This window comes from Boleophthalmus pectinirostris, unplaced genomic scaffold (genome assembly GCF_026225935.1).
Source record: "Boleophthalmus pectinirostris isolate CB_2022bp ecotype Guang Dong unplaced genomic scaffold, ASM2622593v1 HiC_scaffold_3, whole genome shotgun sequence".
Lineage (NCBI taxonomy): Eukaryota > Metazoa > Chordata > Actinopteri > Gobiiformes > Gobiidae > Boleophthalmus > Boleophthalmus pectinirostris.
This window is the reverse complement of record NW_026571299.1, coordinates 42,958,192-42,978,666: the sequence shown is the minus strand read 5'-3', so window position 1 is coordinate 42,978,666 and position 20,475 is coordinate 42,958,192. Positions and strand designations below refer to the sequence as shown.

The 20,475-nt window shown below is 38.6% G+C and overlaps 1 protein-coding gene across 1 annotated transcript in view; it reads right to left on the bottom strand.

Annotated features, from left to right (window-relative positions):
- Positions 1-20,475, bottom strand: part of cntn4 (contactin 4) — a 195,109-nt gene that overhangs the window by 110,279 nt on the left and 64,355 nt on the right. Inside the window, exon 5 of the mRNA XM_055160836.1 lies at positions 9,267-9,362. Within this exon, the coding sequence (XP_055016811.1) occupies positions 9,267-9,362 (96 nt within the window). The remainder of the gene's footprint in view (positions 1-9,266; positions 9,363-20,475) is intronic.

Genomic DNA, 20,475 nt, shown 5'->3' with positions numbered 1-20,475 from the left:
CATTTGCATCTTGAAAGTCTAAATAACACACAAAGTGGGCGTACACCAGGTTAGAATGTGCTTGTTAGTTAATTGGTTAATATCTCTGTAATTACTGGACCTATCATAAATAAGAAACTGGCACAAAGTTTACAATTGTCTGTTACTATAAATAACAACGAAAGTGACATTATTTTTCACATTAGCCTCAGAAAGTTATTATTCAAACTAGGAATGGGCATTCGATGAAATTTTCTTAATCGATCGTCGGAAGAATTAACGATCGATTATCGATTAATCATTAACATTTTTATGTGGTTCAACTTCTGTCAGATTAAAAGACATGACTCAGGTGAATATAGGTTAGTGTGACCAGATTTGCATTTGTCAAAACCAGGACAGCTTACGGGGGGAGGGAGGTGGGGACTCGTCATCGACATTGCGCTACTCTCACCTGGTAAAACTTTTTCACACTGGACACAGAAACATATGTGCTGCTTTATACACTGTGCACATGGACTCACACTTGTCCCCTACGCAACGGAAAGTGTGGAATTTCTTGTACAAATCATCGTTAAATACACATTTGTGCTTCAGTACGTTGCAGACTGACCCACTGTTTGTGTCTCATTCCTTCTGATGCAGAGACACATGTACACACCTGTTTGGTCACACTACACACAGCAACCTACATTCGGTTTGTCGATTAAAATTAATGTAATCGATGAAATTCTTAATGATCAATTATCAATTAATCGACTAATCATGCCCATCCCTAATTCAAACCATCTATGGGTCTGGTCAAGTGGTAACGGAGGGAAACAGGGGCAGATTTTTGACATTCAAATGTCTCTTATTCAGAAACTAGAGGGACTATTGAAATAAGTAAAGTATCAGAATGTAGGAAAGAGTTACACTCCAACAGGGTCAAGTTAAACCTGTGATATTCTTTCAAGTTGTTGACAAAAAATTAAAAAACTCATGTCAGTAACGGAGGGAATGAAATATGCAGCACTTTTTGGGCAATAAATCCAAACAGTGATAACTAGTGGTTCTCACTTACATATCCTTAACAAACTGGTTTGAATATTTGCTTCATATAGTTTTCTACCATATGGTACAAGATTAGGTTGAAAAACCTCTTACTTTTTGACTAATGAGATTTTTTTATTAAGAAAGGTCATGGTAACGGAGGGAAAAGTAACAGAGGGAAAATTGTACAAACAAGTAGAAGGTGCAGGATTTTACATAATTTGTCGCTTTTTTCTTCTGAATACTTTAATATTACTTCAAAATGAAAGGGAACTATTTCTATAAAATATGTCAGTCCTTCCAAGCAAATTTTTATCACTTTAAATTAAAAGAAAAAAAAAAAATCATGTTCCTTCATCAACAGTTCAAAGATGGAATAACACAAGATATGATGAAATACATCCATTTATTGACATGATTTGAAGGTCTTTGAAATTTGGGAAATAATTTTTGTTCCATGTTTCATACATGGTCTGTTTAAAACATATGGAATTTTAGAACCAAAAATGGTACAGAAAAAAGGTCAACAGTTTCATAAACTAGAGTACATATGTATCTGTTCAATACATTTTTTACATCAGATGCATTAACTTGAATTTTTGGCCTTGCAGTTTACTTCTGCTTGACCGGGCCCATATCCAAAGATGATTGTGATATAGTAATTTAGAAGGAATTCAAGATATATGACAAATTTGGCAATCTCCAACATATAACAGATAAATTCAAAATTTCAACAGTAATCCAAAATGTGGTTTCCCGATTGATTCACTACATTCACTATTTTCCTATGAAACATATAAAGATTAAATTCACATATGTTGAACCTGGCCATTTCTACTACAAACAAAAGAACTCACTCTATTGCAGCCCTGGGGGGGCGCGAGGCTCCGTCAAGGGGGGCGCGTTTGACCTCGGGGAACATGCTTTTTTATTTTTTTATTTAGATTTTTTTTACTGTCTTAAGGGCCGTTCACACCAAAGCGTCAAAAAACGCCTTGACGCCTCTATTTGGAGCCTTTGCATTTGAGTTTAGACGCCCCCGACGCGCGTCTTTGACGCCGTGGACGAACGGGACAAAAATACTTGACGCGCGTCCGTTGCCCTGGAAACAAGAGCCCGGTCCCGCTCTTTTCCCGAAACAATGTCAGACCAGACTGAGAGAGTGTTTTTATGACATAAAACATCAACGGAGGAGATCGGGTCGACGACTGGGGCGTATATATATTTATACTCCGCTAATGACACTGGATCAGTCCCGGTCTAGTCCTGGTCTAATCACGGTCTAGTCCCGGTCTAGTCCTGGTCTAATCACGGTCTAGTCCCGGTCTGGTCCCGGTCTAGTCCCGGTCTAGTCCTTGTTTAGTCTCGGTCTAGTCTCGGTCTAGTCTCGGTCTAGTCTTGGTCTAGTCCTGGTCTAGTCCTTGTTTAGTCCCGGTCTAGTCCTGGTTTGGTCCTGGTCTGGTCCTGGTGTAGTCCTCGCGATCGGCTCGGTAATTGTGGCGTATATATTTCTCGTTCTGGTTCTCAGGTCTTTCTTCCTGATTATAACGTCGCTGCGTCTCTGGATACTCGTCCCTGATTGGTTGACGCGGCGCGTCTGACGCGAAAAGTTCAGCATTTTCAACTTCTTGACGCTGACGCCAAAACGCTGAAGACGCGCCGCGCTGACGCCAGATTCGCGCCGCGCTGACGCCGAAAACGCGCCGCAAAAACGCAGGACGCTCTAGTCGCGCGTCCACATAGACTTTACATAGAAAGTGGACGCTTTGGTCTGAACGGGCCTTTAGAATAAAGTGCAATTGCACTTCCACTACATTAGGGGGCAGAGCGCTCTCATTGGCAGAGTGTGCGCAGGGAGCATTCGCTCGGTGGTGTAGGAGTTTTGTTTGCACTGAGCATGCGCGCTTTGCACACATCACAGAGTTTGAGTATGAAGTGTAGACACGAAGTGTAACAGACCCTCAAGTGACACCATGAAAAAATATTTAACAGGGATGAGAAGACAGACGGAGAGAGACGGAGATAAAGAGACAAACGAAAATCTCCCGAAAGCTAAGACGAGGAAATATGACGAAGCGTATGTAGCGCTTGGCTTCACTGTGACTACGGTGGGAGACGAGGAAAGACCGGTGTGCTTACTGTGTCTAAAAATGTTGGCAGCGGACAGCATGAAGCCCACTAAATTAAGGCGTCACTTAAATACATTACCACAATCACTCTGATAAGCCGCTTGAGATTTTTCAGCGAAAACGTGCCGAATATTGCCGACAATCATCCCGCTTGTGACTGCTACTTCAGTAAACCAGCGAGCATTGTTGGCGTCATATAAGGTGGCAGTGTTACGCAGAGTTGTACTTATAACAATTTTATAGACAAATGATACTATCTATAGTCACGCGGGGGGGCGCGAGATGTTTTATTCATCCTAGGGGGGGCATGACAGAAAATAATTGAGAAGCACTGCTCTATTGCAACACAAATCTGCATTTCAACTATATTAATTTTAGCTGTTCTCCATACATATTAAATATTATTGACCTATAGAACCTATTGAAGTCCTTTGAAACCTGGCAATACATCCAGAATGTTGCGCCATCCCACCCATTTACACCTTGGCCCTGTGCACCGGCTGCTCCTTTGTAACCTTCTCAGACGTGATAGGAAACTTGACTACACTGTGAGTGCGTCTGGTTTGGTGCTGCTGTCATGTCGTTGGCTGGGTGTCAGTGCTGTTTCTTCTCAAACGTGGTGTCAAACAGAGCAGTGACACTGACACAGGGATCATTCCACAAAGCTTCAGTCCCAGACACATGAACAGAGGCAGGAGAAGCTGAATGTGGCGCTGCACAGGGAGATTATGGAGCATGGAGATGGGGAAATGTGTCGTCTGCTAATCTGATTAAGAGCAGAATAATCCTGGATAAAAATGTGTCTAAAATATGAGCATCAGCAGCCAGTAGCAATAGAGTAAACAAGTGCCTTACTGTGCTAAATAAAACATATTTTTGAATCAGACTGAGAGTTACAGTTCCATATAGTATTTTACAGTTAAGTGCGTCAACAAGTACAGTCACAAACAACTTCCAGCTATCCACCGTTATTGAGATGGGGTACCTAACTTTTTCTGCAAAAATAACATTTTGATTCTCCCCATAGAGTATATATATCGTACAAGCAACTCCAGTAAATCCAGAAGAAATAGTCAGATTAGTCATACTTTTTGGGATGAGAGCAGTTTGGGTGTGCTCATCCTGCGCCACTATGCCATGACAGCATGGTGCATGCACCCAAAAACCCATGCAAGTGAATATCTACAATGTGCCAAAGGATTTGTTAGAGCTGGAAATAAGTTAAGTGTCACTGGGGACTTGCTCCTTCACAGTTTGAAAATGAGGTACCCCAACTTTGAGCTGACAGTCATGCTTGTGTAGTTCTACAGTCACTAAATGAAAGGATTAAAATAATTCTGCAATGTGCTTCATGAACATTCTAAACAGTTAATAGGTCTAAATGTCTTTTCCTTTGATTGAATTCTTCTTATTTATTGAAATAAAGAAATCTTATCATACTTCACCAGTCATGGGTTGATAATGGAATTTTCAGATGCTTCTGGATAATGATTGATAGGCATCTGTCAAATCTATGTTTGATTAATGATGTGAAAGTTCACTGTTATGCTGAAATTTGAATCTTTGTCAATTCAAAATTATTAGTTTCTAATAAAAAATGTCCTGAAAATCTGTCACGACAGCCTCGTGTTCCAGAGCTGTCTGTCTGTGCTGGCTTAAACAGAGGAGTTATTGCCCAGCGTGAGTGCACCTGCATGTGTTGTATGGAGATGTTGATTCTAACCCTGGAGTAATGGGGTGTGCTTATAGGCAGTGTGTTGGACTATTACTGAATGTGAGTAACTTCTTCTGCACTTGTATTTGATATTCTGTGCCATTTGTAGATTAGGAGCATGAAAACAGAGTGGCACATAATGCATGTGTGATTAGTGTGGGTAAATGATCTAAAACCAGACAGTCTGCAGAGTGCTGAGATATTGGCAGTTCCCTGATTGCTATGATCTGCTTCCACGGTAATCACTACAGCAGCAGAAGGTTTATTTTGTTTAGAGACAAGTGTTCATTTTGATTTGCAGACCAATTAAGGGAAATGAAGTAAAGTATGTTTACAAAAACATAAGTCTTTTGTCTTTTGTGGTTTGATGTTCAAAGTTCAAATTCAACGGACACAAATGAGTTTCAGAGATTACATTTTACTAGCAAATAAAAGGAATAAAAATGTCTCACTCAGATCATTTCTGTATATTTTCATGGACCATTCAAATCCTATTAGAAAGCTGCTGTATTCTTAAACTCTGAACTGAATCAGAAAAGGTTCTCCCACACACCTGTCACATTAATTTGCAGGTCAATCCATCAATTAGTTTTTACTTTCTTCACCCACACAGAATGTGAAATAATTAGTGCACCTTAACTTAAGACATCTGAAACAATTCTAAAACAATATTGATTGATTTGACACAACAATAAACTAAAGAAATGAAAGAAAAGGAAATTGCATGGATAGATACACTTTTCAGTGATTCAGTATGGTGCCTTATCAAGTACATTTTTATCTTTTTATCATAGTCACAGCTATCCCACCTGATCTCCTCTTGTGTTATAAAAGTAGGCAACTGCATTACAGTATATGTTACAGGAAATACGTATTATTTAAATTGGCAAGTATTACAGTTGTGTTGCTTTCGTGGAGAAAAAGAACATTGTACTTATGATAAGAATTTGATAGTAAATGTTGTGATCATACAATAGGTCATTTTTTAATCATTAGATTGCATACACTAACTAGAACGCCTACTGCAGTGTGTACATTCTGACATATTTTGGACTAAAAATCCAGATGAGGAAATCGAACTATGTATGGTTCTTTGAATAGTTCTGTTGTGTGAGTGAATGCCTATTAGGGACAGGCATTCGATGAAATTTTCTTAATCAATCGTCAGAAGAATTAAAGATTGATTATCGATTAATCATTAACGTTTTTATATTAAAATGATCATCATTATTATTACTATCTGCACTACTAATCTGCATAAATAAATTCAACTTTACGACGTATAAACCATAACGACTCTAGAGCCACATCAGCCCGTTTGACATTATAATGTGTTTAATTCACTTTTGCGCAACTCTCACAGAAACAAAACTTAAAACCGCATCACTAATTTGTATAAACTCAGCAAAGAAAAAAAACAGCTCTTGTGTCGCTGATGTGGTTCAACTTCTGTCGGATTAAAAGACACGACTCAGGTGAATACAGGTTAGTGTGAACATATTTGCGTTTGTCAAAACCAGGACACCATATGGGGGGAGGGAGGTGGGGACTCGTCATCCACATTGGGCGACTCTCACCTGGTAAAACTTTTTCCCACTGGACACAGAAACATATGTGCTGCTTTATACACTGTGCACATGGACTCACACTTGTCCCGACTTGAACGGAAAGGAATTCTTGTACAAGTCATCGTTAAACACACATTTGCACTTCGACACATTGCAGACTGACCGACTGTGTCTCGCTCCTTCTGATGCAGAGACACATGTACAGACCCTGTTTGGTCACACTACACACAGCAACCTACATTCAGTTTGTTGATTAAAATGAATGTAAAGGATGAAATTCTTAATGATCAATTATCGATTAATCGACTAATCATGCCCATCCCTAATGCCTATGCTTTTTTTTCCATCTCTCTGTTGTGATGCAATTAAGTGGTAGTTTTCAAGTTAACAGCTACATTTCAGCCCTGTTTAGTAGAGATTGGAAATACTACGTCTGAATTTATTCAAATGATTCTAGTGAAGGTGCATGGAGTTTAAAAATCCAGTGGAGCACTTTCTGGAATGTGGCAAAGGGTTTGTTAGTGTGTCACTGGGGTCTTGCTCCTTCACAGTTTGAAAACAAGGTACCCCAACTTTGCGCTGACAGTCATGCTTGTGAAGTTCTACTTTCACTAAATGAAAGGATTAAAACAATTCTGCAATGTGCTTCATGAACATTCTGAACAGTTAATAGGTCTAAATGTCTTTTCCTTTGATTGAATTCTTATTTATTGAATTAAAGATATCTTATCATACTTCACCAGTCGTGGGTTGATAATAGAATTTTCAGATGCTTCTGGACAATGATTGATGGGCAGCTGTCAAATCTGTGTTTGATTAATGATGTGAAAGTTAATTGTTATTCTGTAATTCGAATCTTTGTCAATTTCAAATTATTAGTCTCTAATAAAAAATATCCTGAAAGTCTGTCACGACAGCCTTGTGTTCCAGAGCTGTCTGTCTGTGCTGGCTTAAACAGAGGAGTTATTGCCCAGCGTGAGTGCACCTGCATGTGTTGTGTGGAGATGTTGATTCTAACCCTGGAGTAATGGGGTGTGCTTATAGGCAGTGTGTTGTAATACAAAAGTGGAGCACTTTCTGTATTACCACATGACATCACAAGGTAGAACAGAGTGTTTTCCATTTGAGAAGAACTCAGCCTAAATATGTTTGATTTGTGGTTAAATATGTGAATGAAACAAAACACAACACTAGATATAATTTTTTAGGTAATATTATAGCAACCTGATCACAAAATGCAGTAATATGGGTCTTTTAATTAAGAATTAGAAGATGTTTGATGAATGTTTGTCAAATGCAGGTTTTAAGTGTGAGAGTGTCAAAGCAATTGAAGGTTCTATTTGAGTCAAGACAGGCAAGTCACATAACTAGAGTGTTAATTGACAGCTGCTGTTGGTTCCGTACATTTGGAGACAAGAAGACGTTTTATGTCTGTACTACTCAGTTATCATGGCAAAATGTGTAGGGTGTAAGCCAGATACTCATTGTGATATTTTCATTAATGGAAACATGGAAACATCGTTAATGGAGTCATTTTAACAGTCTATTAAAACCTAATACTTGAAGCATGAAGGAGGTTAAGTGATAAACCCAAAAAGAAGTGTTGTCACGATACTAAAATTTCAAACCCAATTTTGATACCAAGGAATAGACTCAGAACTAAATATGATTCTGGTGCCATGATGATCATAAAAATATGCATCTTAAGACAATATAATGTGATTTTCAACATGAAATAATAGTACTGTATTTCATATTATCATGTGGTGTTATCTCTGCGTAATCCCTCAGTCTTGCAGGTGTGTTCCACAGTGGTCCATAGGTGTATACTAGTCCATTTAGTACTCTTATACTCATTCTGATACAGCTAAAGATCATTGTAAAGTTATTCCAAAAATGTACATTTTTGTCCTGTGAATGTGACCTTTTTATTATTGATACTTGTTCAAATTAGTATCTAGTTTCAATATTTCATGTACAAGCAACCAATCCATAGGTAACGCCTAGTTGGATGCAAGCAACACTTGGATTTTAGATTAGCAGCGTGAGCCAGCGTGAGCCAGCGTGGTTCAGCAGGAAACAGTTAGGAGGCTGTCACTGGGGGGAAGTAAAGCCAAGCAGATGTTACATTTACTCTTTTCACAAGAACTGAGAGAAGGAGAGAGCTAGGAGAGGACACATCTGCTGCCTTCAAACCGGAAATATGAAGAGGAGCTGGCTGTATAACCTCCTCATGCATTTCTTTTCCTCACTGCACACACCAAAGACATGCCACAACCAGCAGTTATGAAAATGTGTTCAGCTTTGAAGTTTTTACAGTACCTTGCATTTAAACTGCTTTTTAGTTGTTTTTTTTAATTTGACCTGACTGTCATCTTGAATCATCTTAATTGGGTATATGATTGACAACTCAGTTCAAAGAGTTCATTTAAAACACTCAACTTCTATCAAGCTTTTGTCACTATGTTTTACAGTAGTGCAGTACAGACTAGATCAAATATAACCCCAAACACACACTTAGGATTGGTTTTATTTCTGTTTATTTGTATTAATTCCTTTTTGTTTGAGTAAACCAACATGCCAAAACTCTATCCGAACACATTTCATGTCTTCAGTCTCCAGGATGCGTCTCCTAGGTGTATGGTACATAAATATATATTTGATGAAATACACTTCTTGGATTTCAGCCACTACAGAAGTTGCATGGTGATGAATGAGTCATCAGAAAGGTCACATGGGTGGATCTTTAACATAGGCACTTCAGTATTGTTCAAAGTGTGTTTTTGTGTAAAATAATATATATATATATATATATATATATATATATATATATATATATCTTACCTCCAGAATGAGGAGGAGGGCCACACAGCAGCACCACTCCTTGGCCTTCCCGTACTGACACTGAGCTTCTTCTTTGGGTCTTGAAGTGTTCCAAATCTAAAAGAGGCAAGAGAACAGTGAGCAACAAACACATCATGATTCAGCATTCAAGCCTTGGACCAAAGAAAATAATAAGGATAATGAAGTCTACACACATTTTTTGTCAATTATTAGTGCCTTTGCCTCAGGGTTCAGTCATGGGTCCTCTTTTATTTTTTTATGTGAAATACATCCTTGATTGGGATGAAGGAAAGAGTCATTCTGAAATGTACATATATGAAGCTATGATGTATGCACATGGGAAAGACAAGGAGGAAGCAGCTAAACCAGGGTGCTTTTTCTAGCTGGCTTAAGTATATCTACATTTTATCATCATGTCATGGTATGATAATGCCACATCTAACCTACTGTAAGACAATGATGACGCCCATCCACTCCATTTGCAAACAGGTGCTGAGTCCTGGATATGAAACCTTTATGCCATCACTACTGCTGCAAGTTCAGAGAAATGACTCTGATGTATTGGGGGAAATTACTTCTTAATTATCAGGACATAACATCTGATTTATAATTTACTGAATGAAACCATGCTAAATTTATGCCATATAAATTAATTCTAACCCAATGTGAGCAGGGGTGAAATGTGAATTCAGTGACTATCTAATCAAATCCCATTCAAATACAACTTTCAGATTTCCTCAAGCTTTACTTGAGACCAGCTGGCCAATGAGACTTACTTTTGCAAATTAAGAGATTATACTTGCATCATACTGGAGCTTTCTCAGACTGAGTGTTTTCAAACCAAGGAACCATTCATAGTTTTAACAATTTAAATAAAATAAATATCAGATCGTTTTGTTTTCTCTAATGTTATAATCTGAAACATCAAAGTTTCAAACACACTTCACCTGTGCAACAGTCAGGCAGCTCCTGTGATGAACATAAGGATTTCAAGATGAGAGCCAGAAACTACAAAAGCACCAAGGTGAAAAACACTTACTGTAGCAATGCTATTGTGTGAGTTAATGTGCTACCTGGCATGGACTAACATGCAGCGTGTGACTGCAGACTAGAGCCCGACCGATATGGATTTTGCTGTGGCCGATATGAAACTGATATAATGGGAGTTGGCGCTGCTGATAGCCGATATAATCGCCGATATATTTAGTGATGTAAAAATTCACTGTAAATGTTGAATTGTTTAAAAAACTTAGGTTTGGCTCTGATGGATTTTAAATTGGGTTTATTTAGGCAACATTTATTGTTATTCTGCCTCTTTACATCATATTTACAGAAGTAGGTTGACTTAATGGCATTTTTGCATCACATTCTAGACACTAGTGATGGGTATTCCAGTTCTTTTTAGAGAACCGGCTCTTTTGGCTCGGCTCACTAAAAGCTGCTGGTTCTTTTGGCTCCCAAGCGGCTCTTCAAGCAGGACTAAAGCACGTCTAAAGCAGGACTGAATCAGGACTGAACCAGGTCTAAACCAGGTCTGGAAAAAGGTCTAAACCAGGACTTATTTATTTTATGCTAAACTACAGCCAAATATGCTCGTGTTTTGTTTTTGTTTTTTTTATCCTATGTACACGCAAATTTCTAAAAGTTTCGTTTTCAGCCGCTGCCGCTGTCAAACCACAAGTCTGCACGCGGCGTGAAGAGAAAAAAGTGAGAGAAAGAGAAAACACAGCTCCCAATAAGGATCAGGCTCCCGTCGTTCCCTTCAAAGAGCCGGCTCGAAGAGTCATTTCGTTCGCGACGAACCCATAACTAGTAAAGAAACTAGCGCTATTAGCCTTTAGCCGTAAATGCTGCGCGCCGCGGTAATTAATTATATGCGCAAATGTCATAATTCACACGTCTATTCACAGCTCATTTACATATCAGTGCTGGTCCAGTAGCAAATATACGACCAATGTAGTCATTTTATAACTGACCAATAGAAAACAGTCTGTTTATGTGCGGGAGCTACAGCCGCTAATCCATAACGAATGACTAAAACTAGCTTCAAAGTCGACATATTTCCAACACTCACCGCTCATACAGGCTCCTCTCACATCACAAGTCTGCACTAATAAATGTCCTTTTAATTCAGACTCAAACCGATTGTCCGTAAAAAGAAAATAATCTCAATGTTTGGATCTGTGTCTGCGGATGTAAACAAACGCACGTGAGTGAAGCGACTCTATGGTGTGTTCAGGGACAATACGGACACACGCACGGATAAATGACTCCGTAGATAAATAATAAAATAAATTGGATTAAATGAACATAATGTAGAGAGTCTAAGATTTTTAACGACGTATCACATGCCCACGTGAAATATCGGCCCCTATCAGCAAGCATATCAGCCGATAGCCGATATGCCTCGAGGTGCCCATATCAGCCGATAATATCGGCCAACCGATATATCGGTCGGGCTCTACTGCAGACCTACACTTTTACACAGTTATATAATTACATATTTGAAATGACACACTTGAGAGAACAGGGGAATGAAAAGAATCAGGGCTTTTACTGTAGATCTCACAGATCTAACACGTCTGTGTTGCTTATAATGAATGCCTTCCTAAGCGTTTTTTTTTTTACACACCATGTATAATATGGAGATACTGTTTTGATAATTTTTAGATTTAATGTGTGTTTGGTGACAACAAATTACCCTTAATCATATAGTTACCAATGTAATCATCTGGACAATATTTTGTTTGAGACTGCCACCTAGAAGTAATTTTCAATCAATGATTGATTGAAATATGTGTAATTGTGTCTAATAAGTAAACCTACACATTTACTTTGAAAATGTACTGCAAATAAATGAACAAAAAGGTATTAAACTTGCATGTGTGGCTGCGTGCTAAAAAGTAAAGCATAAACACTTTCTAAGGTTGTCAAGTTGGCCAATACCCACTGTGAGAACACACGGAGATGGAGCCGGCCTGCTGAGACACATGTTGTAGATATTCTGAGCGTTACACCACAGCCTCCTAAGAGTCATTTTATTTGTTGGCTTTGCAATGAGAAAATGCTAAAGTGATGTCCGGACAACTTTTATACGCAGCAATGTGCTCTGAGTACACCATGGTAATACATTCAGTTGTGCAGGTTTGATTGACATGTTTACTTGAAGAACAACACTTCCTGCCTCTCCTTCCTGTCAGGGAGCTGTCTGGCCTGATACTGTGATACCTGTGCAGCACCTGACAGTGGGATTTTTTATTATTATGTTGTTTCTCCATTACAAGCTGTCATTCAAGATTGACAGACCTGATGTCCACAATGTGGTGCAATTTTGAACTTTTGACCTGTGAATTTGTGGTGTAAAAGTGGTACTGTTAATAAAGAAAAACATTGAAAAATAAGTCTGTGTGTTTCAAATACTGTCCCAAAGGGAAACCATAGCAACCCTTGTGGTACTGCTCAAGACTAGATGTGAAAAGGCATATCTTGGTCGGGTATACTCGTAGTCTATGTGGTCTTATACTTACAGCTATTCAGGAAAGGTTCATTTCTGTACTGTGAATGTGATTTTTTTAGTATATGAGTATCAAGTTTCAGTACTAGTTTTAGTATCAAATAGAATCTGATTGTCAATACTTTTGACAATCCTAATACATACTTAAAAATAATTATTCAGTTAATTTGGTTCAGTGCATTTAAGATGCAAAGCCACGGCTAAGAGAAAAAATAAGTTTGCATCATTTTAACTAATAGGTTAAGCGTTCCATTGAGCTGCAGAACTGGCTGTAAAAAAGTGAGTGCACAGAAGATCTATCAACCAAAGCAGGAGCAGGAATTCAGTATTAAGCCGCTCATAACATGCAGATCTACTTGTCTGATTTATGAACTTGTTTGTCCCCTGCTCCACACTGGAAAAACAACACACCAACACTCTCCCAGAATAATGGAGCATGTGAAAGAAGTCCATAGACGGATGACAAATTTGCTGTCTGTAGTCATTTTTACCCCGCGAATCACTGTCCCCCTAAATTATATTTTCTGAGGCCTCGACACCAGGGGGATGTGAGGAGCGGGGGGGCAATGTGCATGTCTGCGATGTGGATTTAGGATGATTTTGAGAGAGTGGTACGGTAGGAGTTGAACTCCATCAAGTTGAATTAGACGATTTATTTTTATAGCTTGTCATATTTTACAAATTGCTACCTTCCAGTGGGCTTCAAAGGAACGTCTGCTTGTCTGGTTATCTCTAAACTGTCACTTGGAGGTGATTAATGGTGTAGCAGGCCTAATTGACTTCCCTGTTGTCAGGAGCTTTTTATCTGAGGCTGCCGTAGCTCATCAAAGAGCACTGATTAAAGGGAACTATACTTACCTGGATTTACCTTTAGTACGCAATATTTGGAATTGTGCAAAATAATCAGCTAGAAGACAGTCTAACAAATATTGTTTCATCTGATGCACAAACTACTTTGATTTGGCTAAAACAAACTTGCTTCTACAAAAATATCCGAAAAGCTTTTGTGTGCATGGCCACTTACTTTCATCTGATGATAGATGGTTAGATAAAAGCACTCACGACTAACCAAAATATGGGCCTATAGAACAAAGTGGCCAGCACACATCTGAGGCACTGAATTTATTCCACCCAAAAATCTTTTTGGCATTATTTGGGTAGAGATCAAAGCTGGTGTGCTTTTGAAGCCCTGCTGTGTACTTCACTGGATGTCCCTGTCCATGTGAGAATGGTGGAGCACAGTGGCCCCACTCGTGCTGAAAGCATGGGGCACTGGTGATGAATTCAACACCACAAAGCCACGCACTGGCAAAAGAAGAGCTATTGTTGTGAAGAAGGCTGGAGAGGCCTCATTTGGTGAATAATACAGCAGTGTAAAGCTAAAGGCCTGTGTGAGGCGACTGTCTGGAGACTGGCTCCTCAGAACTCACACAGCTGTGGAGGCACCACTTTAGAGCCATTAAAGTACCATTTGCTTCCAAGGTCTCCCACAAATGTTCAATTCACTAGACTTTTCAGCTAATGTGAGATTATCCAAATAGTTGATTCAAGGATTAGTGCTGGCCAGATATCAAAAGAATCAAAATTATGGTCTTTCATGAGGCATTTTGCTGCAACTTTTGGCACTTGTTTTGAAAGTCTGTGCTTCTGTAATTGTGCAAAAGCAAAGTGGCAATGATACAATGATTAATTGGTGTAGATCAGGTAAATGGGATGTCCCATCTAAGTGTATTAACATCAATTACTGGAAATCTGGTCTGGCATTCTAAACAATGATCCTGTTTGGGCTGATGATCACTGCCCAGACATTTGAGCTTTCCAAATGCCACAACAACTTATCGTCCTTCAGCAGAGCTGTCCAGGCGTGACCAGGAGTGTCTCAGCTGCCAGTGTGTAATAATGTGCTTTGTCTGTAGAAGCGTGCTGCAGATGTGGAAGAACTCCAGTGGACATCACTGATCAGTTATATGTATGAGTAATAGTTGGTTTCAGAAAATTCATCATGTTGTTGGAGAAAAGGTGTGATTTGTTTTTCTTTGTTTTTGTATTATTGATATTATGTGATCCTATAATACTTCTAGACAATTCCAAAACTATCCAGGAAACAATTTTTTCTCAGTTTTCTGGGTTTTTATTCAGTATTGATACTTGAGCTATCTAGTTTTGACATGAGTGTTAATATTGTTTAGTATCTGGGTATAACCTTTTTATTTATTCACAGTAGACTTTCATGTATTGTGATATAATGTGAGAGATTAACAATTATTAAAACTGCCCTTACATAGTGGATTACAAAAACTGGTATCAACATCACCCTTTAAGAAAACACCTATCTGCTGATCTATACAAGTGGTTAGTATCTTGCACACTTTCCATTTGTGAATTACAGCATGACACTAAAAGGGCTATTCATTCTTTCCATAATCATAACCAAAGCAAAAAGGGACACAACATTTTAATTGAGTCTGCTTTGCCTGAGGAGGTATCCTGATAAGGCAGAGCAGATAAAAAGTAAAAGAATGAGTCCGCCCATTAGCTATTTACACCTCATTACCTAAGTCAATATACTTGGTCCACATTATCAAGAGCTGAGAGCGGTCTGCAGGATTTATTAGCATTTTAATAAGCAATTCATGTTTCCCCTCGAGGCTTTGGGCAGTCTCTGGAGGGACTGGGACGATTCAGCCATTCATGCTTTGCCAAATAACAGCTTATCTGACACGTAAGACACTGTGTACAAGAAACTCCGTACAAACACCCACTCACTGCAAGATGTCTTTCAACAACTTCTTGCTTACTTGCTCAAGTGGACCTCTTTGACATCTCCGGCCTATTTAGAATCACATAGAATACAGCAAAAATAAATAAACCTGTTGATTTATTAAATGTCTCCACACTGTCCAAACAGAGCTGGTATGAATTACGGTAGTGCATCTTTTACATAATAACACAATTTACTGACAGTAGACTTACTAATGAAGTACAGTATTGAGTGTATTTGCGTACTGCCCATTTGTTTTTCTTGCCTCGGGTGTTTGACAATTGAAGCCACCGAAAAGGAGACGCTCCATCTATCAAAAGTTTCAGACACTAAGAGAAGAGTTAACTGAACTGCCTGATAAAAAAGAGGAACTTTGAAGCAATAAGAGTTATCTAGATGAGTGCTATGTTCTTAGTATAACAAGATAAAAGATCAAATTTAGCTGTATTCATTTCAAAATCAGAATCATTATGTTGTTCATTCATTCATTGCTTTATGTTGTGCCTTGCTTCAGTGTTATGGTGCTATATATACAGTGTTGGGGAGTAACAGATTACATGAACTGGAGTTACGTAATCAGAGTACAAATTATGAGTAACTGTATTCGGTTACAATTACTGTTTCTATGAGTGGTAATTGGATTACAGTTACTTGGTTGAAATAAATGGATTACATGATGGTATTTTCCTGTTTTCACATTTTGGGCTATTCCCTTTTATTTATTTTTTTTCGGTAATTCCACTCATTGCTGGACACTAAACCAGATCTAAACCGGGTCTAAACCCAGGTCCAAACCAATTCTAAACCTGGTCTAAAACCAGGTCTAATCTAGGTCTAAACCAGGACTAAACCAGGTCTAAAACCAGGTCCAAACCAATTCTAAACCTGGTCTAAAACCAGGTCTAAACTAGGTCTAAACCAGGTCTAAACCAGGACTAAACCAGGACTAAAACCAGGTCTAAACCAAGTCTGAACCAGATCTAAAACCAGGTCTAAACTAGGTCTAAAGCAGGACTAAACCAGGTCTAAACCAGGTCTAAACAGGATTTAACAGGACTACACCATGCTGCACGGACCATGTCTCCTCCTCTTCTATCAATAATATTTTAAGTAAAGACTGTTTTTTTTACTGTCTTTTAACAGACAAAACATCTTATGTGAAGATTTCCTCGTCTTTGCTTCTCTACAGCAAATCAAGTAATCCAAAGTATTCAGATTACGTTGCTCACTTTAAGTATTTTAATGGATTATGTTACAAACTACATTTTGGGGTGTGTAATCTGTAATCTGTAGGGGAATACCTTTTAAAAGTAACCTTCCCAACACTGTATATATATATAACAATTAATAATAATATCTCTGTATGGTTATAATATCTCTGATTCAATAAAATAAATAAATAAGGGAATGCATTAAAATAAGGTAAAACACTTAAATTGATTAGGTGCAGTGGGCTCATGTGCTCTCAACCATCAAATTGTCCAAGACCATTCTAAAACTATTCCAAATATGTTACATTCTGGTAAGTAAGTCAGTCTTTATTTATATATATTCACAGACATTTTTTGTCCCCAAAGATGCTTTACAGAGCATTATTCAGCATTATTCATTCACTCTATACCTGGTGATGGTAAGCCACTTTTGTAGCCACAGCTGCCCTGGGGCAGACTGACAGAAGTGTGGCTGCCATTCCACTCGGCACCATCGGTCCCTCCGACCACCACCAACACTCACACCACTTTCGTACTAGGCAATGTGGGTGAAGTGTCTTGCCTAAGGACACAATGATTGAATTGATTGTATTTAACTGACCTTGACTATCAACTGTTCTTGGAGACCTGGAGCATGTTTATGGGTTGATGGGGGAAACCGGAGCACCCAGAGGAAACCCATCCAGACATGGGGAGAAACATGTAAACTCCACACAGAAAGGGATCGAACCCAGAACCTTCTTGCTGTGAGGCATGAGTGCTAGCCACTCAGCCTTGGTCCATTTATGTAATCAACACTGATAGCTGTTAGCATTGGTAGTATCTGGGTAGTGATTTTTTTGCAACCCTATACACAACTAGACAATAAATGATGCGGATGATTTGAATTGAGAAAGAAAAAAAAATCAATCATTGCTGTGCACAGTACAGACAGCACTTTTATTTAATGTACTTTGAGGGGCATGAATAATTATTGAAACTGGCCTCGCATATACACTTCCAAGAAAATCCAATGCCTAAGGTAAAAATGTTGAATATTACCGGGAAAAAAATGTGCAGTGCTGGCAAGGCTTTAAAAACTTTGAAATCAATATCAGCAGACCATAAGAGCATTATATCTATATCTTCAGTTTTCACACAAAGCATAACCCATTCTACATTTTCTACATAAGTTGCCTGGATTGGGTGTTTGAGCTGCCATTTGTAAAGTTAAACTAACTATATTCACAGTGCATGACGAAGATAGCCACCAGTGACTCAGAGAATAGGCCAAGCTGGAGACAGTCTGCCCTGATAACAACCATCCTTATTCCTCTATCACCACTCACAGGGACTTTGGGAAAAAAAAGTTTTATGGTTGAAGGTGTCTGAGTCAAGACTTTGACAGAAACTATTTAAACATTGGGAACTTTAAAAATACATCCCTTATAGGATATATTTTCAGATATTTGACACAGTTTCGGATAACAGCTGTCAAACTATTCTGAAAGTCTGACTTGATCGGTCCATAAAACATTTAGGTGAATAGTGGGAAGCATTTAGAGGTCCCTGATAGGCTAGCACTAGTACAGCAGTAAAAAGGCAAATTGTTCTGTACATGAGCTTTTGTTCCAACCATTGAGCCACTAAGAACCACTATGTCTTTAATTTGCTATAATATAAAATGTCTAGCTTGCATCTGTGAGGTTTTAAGAAGGTATGTGATCAATTTATTTCAGTACACCTACTTTTTAATACAAACACCATATACACTTAGTATTCTGTATTATGCAAAGTATTATGCAAAATAAACTTGTGGATTGCTTTCTACTATGTTATAATGTTGTTTCCTCATCAAAAACATGCCTGAAAAGATTTTAGATGTTATCCATGCACTTCTGAATAATCTAGTGATCTCCAGGGACTACTCAAACCCTGCTTACAGATATCAAGACAAGTCTGAACAAGGCTAAGCCCACAAGCCTACGTCACTCGTGGTTCCACATGACAATTATTCATAAATATACATATGCATGATACAAAACAATACACTACATCTTCACAAACCTGAAGCAATGTGCCTTGTGTTTCTTTAGTTGAATGCACACTGAGTATGTTGAGATAGCACTCTGACTTAGCATGGGGAGTAAGGAGAGTGGAGACTCAAAGCATCAAAAATGAAACTGTTTTTGGCAACTATAATGTTTTCAAAAAGTATAAAGATGATGAGGTAACATGTTGCCCTAAATATGTTATGTGTTAACAGTTAATACCCCATAGAAGTGTAATACTCCCCTCTCTTTGTTATATCCACATGCTCAACTTTTAATTGTGATGAATGAAAAACAGGAAAAAATATAGTTCTAACTCAATGACCACTTAGACTTCCCTTAATTGCTGTGACCCTGGAAAAGAGTATCAGCTTACACTGTGTATGTCCTACTACATTTCTCCTTTATTTCCCTTAAATTCCTATAAAGAATGACATGACACTCTGCACTTCTAGCAGTTGCCCTTTGAATTATTCGCTTGATCTCTCACCCCTCTCACATGCAGGGAGTTAATTACGCTACAGCCTCGTAATAAAGAAGATAGATGACACTGGGTTGTACATACGCGACCTGATTCAGTGACAACATGTGAAGGCTGGTAAGGTCAAACTATTAGAATTGATGAAACTGTCATGCTATCACTGTGAAGAATCCACTTCAGAGGACTGACTTTCCACTGGTCAACAAATGGCAAACTGGTCTCATAGGAAACTAAACTAAAGAAGGCATCGCTCACATGCTGTTAACGCCATCTGTTAAGTTGAGTTCCATATCTGGCACATTTATTAACTGGCAGTAAAAATCCTGCTAGACGTCAATGAAATAAATCACCCCATCTCGTAGCCCAGCCCTACATCAGATCTGAGTGCAGGTTCACCGAAATCATTATAATGCTTCTCGGAAAACAACCTTTTTGAACAGCACCGTAATTGCAGTAAAAGAACATGTTTTTTCTAGTTCATATGAGCGGAAATATTTTCAGACTCTTACATGGGGCTATCTACAAGGGTCAAGCAGCACAACAGAAGTAATGCAAATCATCACTACAGAATCCTCTTTGTCTGTTTGTAGTATAAATAGCGAAATCAGAACAGATGCTTTTTGAAATTCAACCAAAGAAGGCCAGGGGGCTGTTATATCTCAAACATTGGTGTCACATGTTGACATTCTTTGTTAAAAGGGTAATTTAATTAGGGGTGTCAAATTATCGCGTTAATTGCGATTAATTAATTACAGTCATATTTAGCGCGTTATGTTTTTTAATCGCGTTAATCTCATTTTTAATCTCTAACTTTAGTGTTTCTGTATGCGAGTTGCTTTATTATAAAACCTGTTTTTATGTGTTGTTGGGACAACAACACACACACACAAAACACATTTATACTTTTTTTTTTTCGGTAATTCATTGCCGGAAACGCACACAAAACGCGCGCAGTAAGAGCGATGTAAACGTCATGTTAACGTTGGCGGCGTCAGTCGCACAATGGACGAGGTGGAAGAGCCAGTAGAACAGAGGCAGCAGTGCACAGGTAAAAACGCATTCGTGTCTTGGAAATTCTTCTCCCGACGTGAAATATAAAAGAAAATAACAAATATAATATCGCCTACAACTTAAATGTCACTGGTGAAAACAACCTGCATAGACTCATGATGTCTGCACTACTGTCCTATAGTGACCTGCCACATGAGGGGA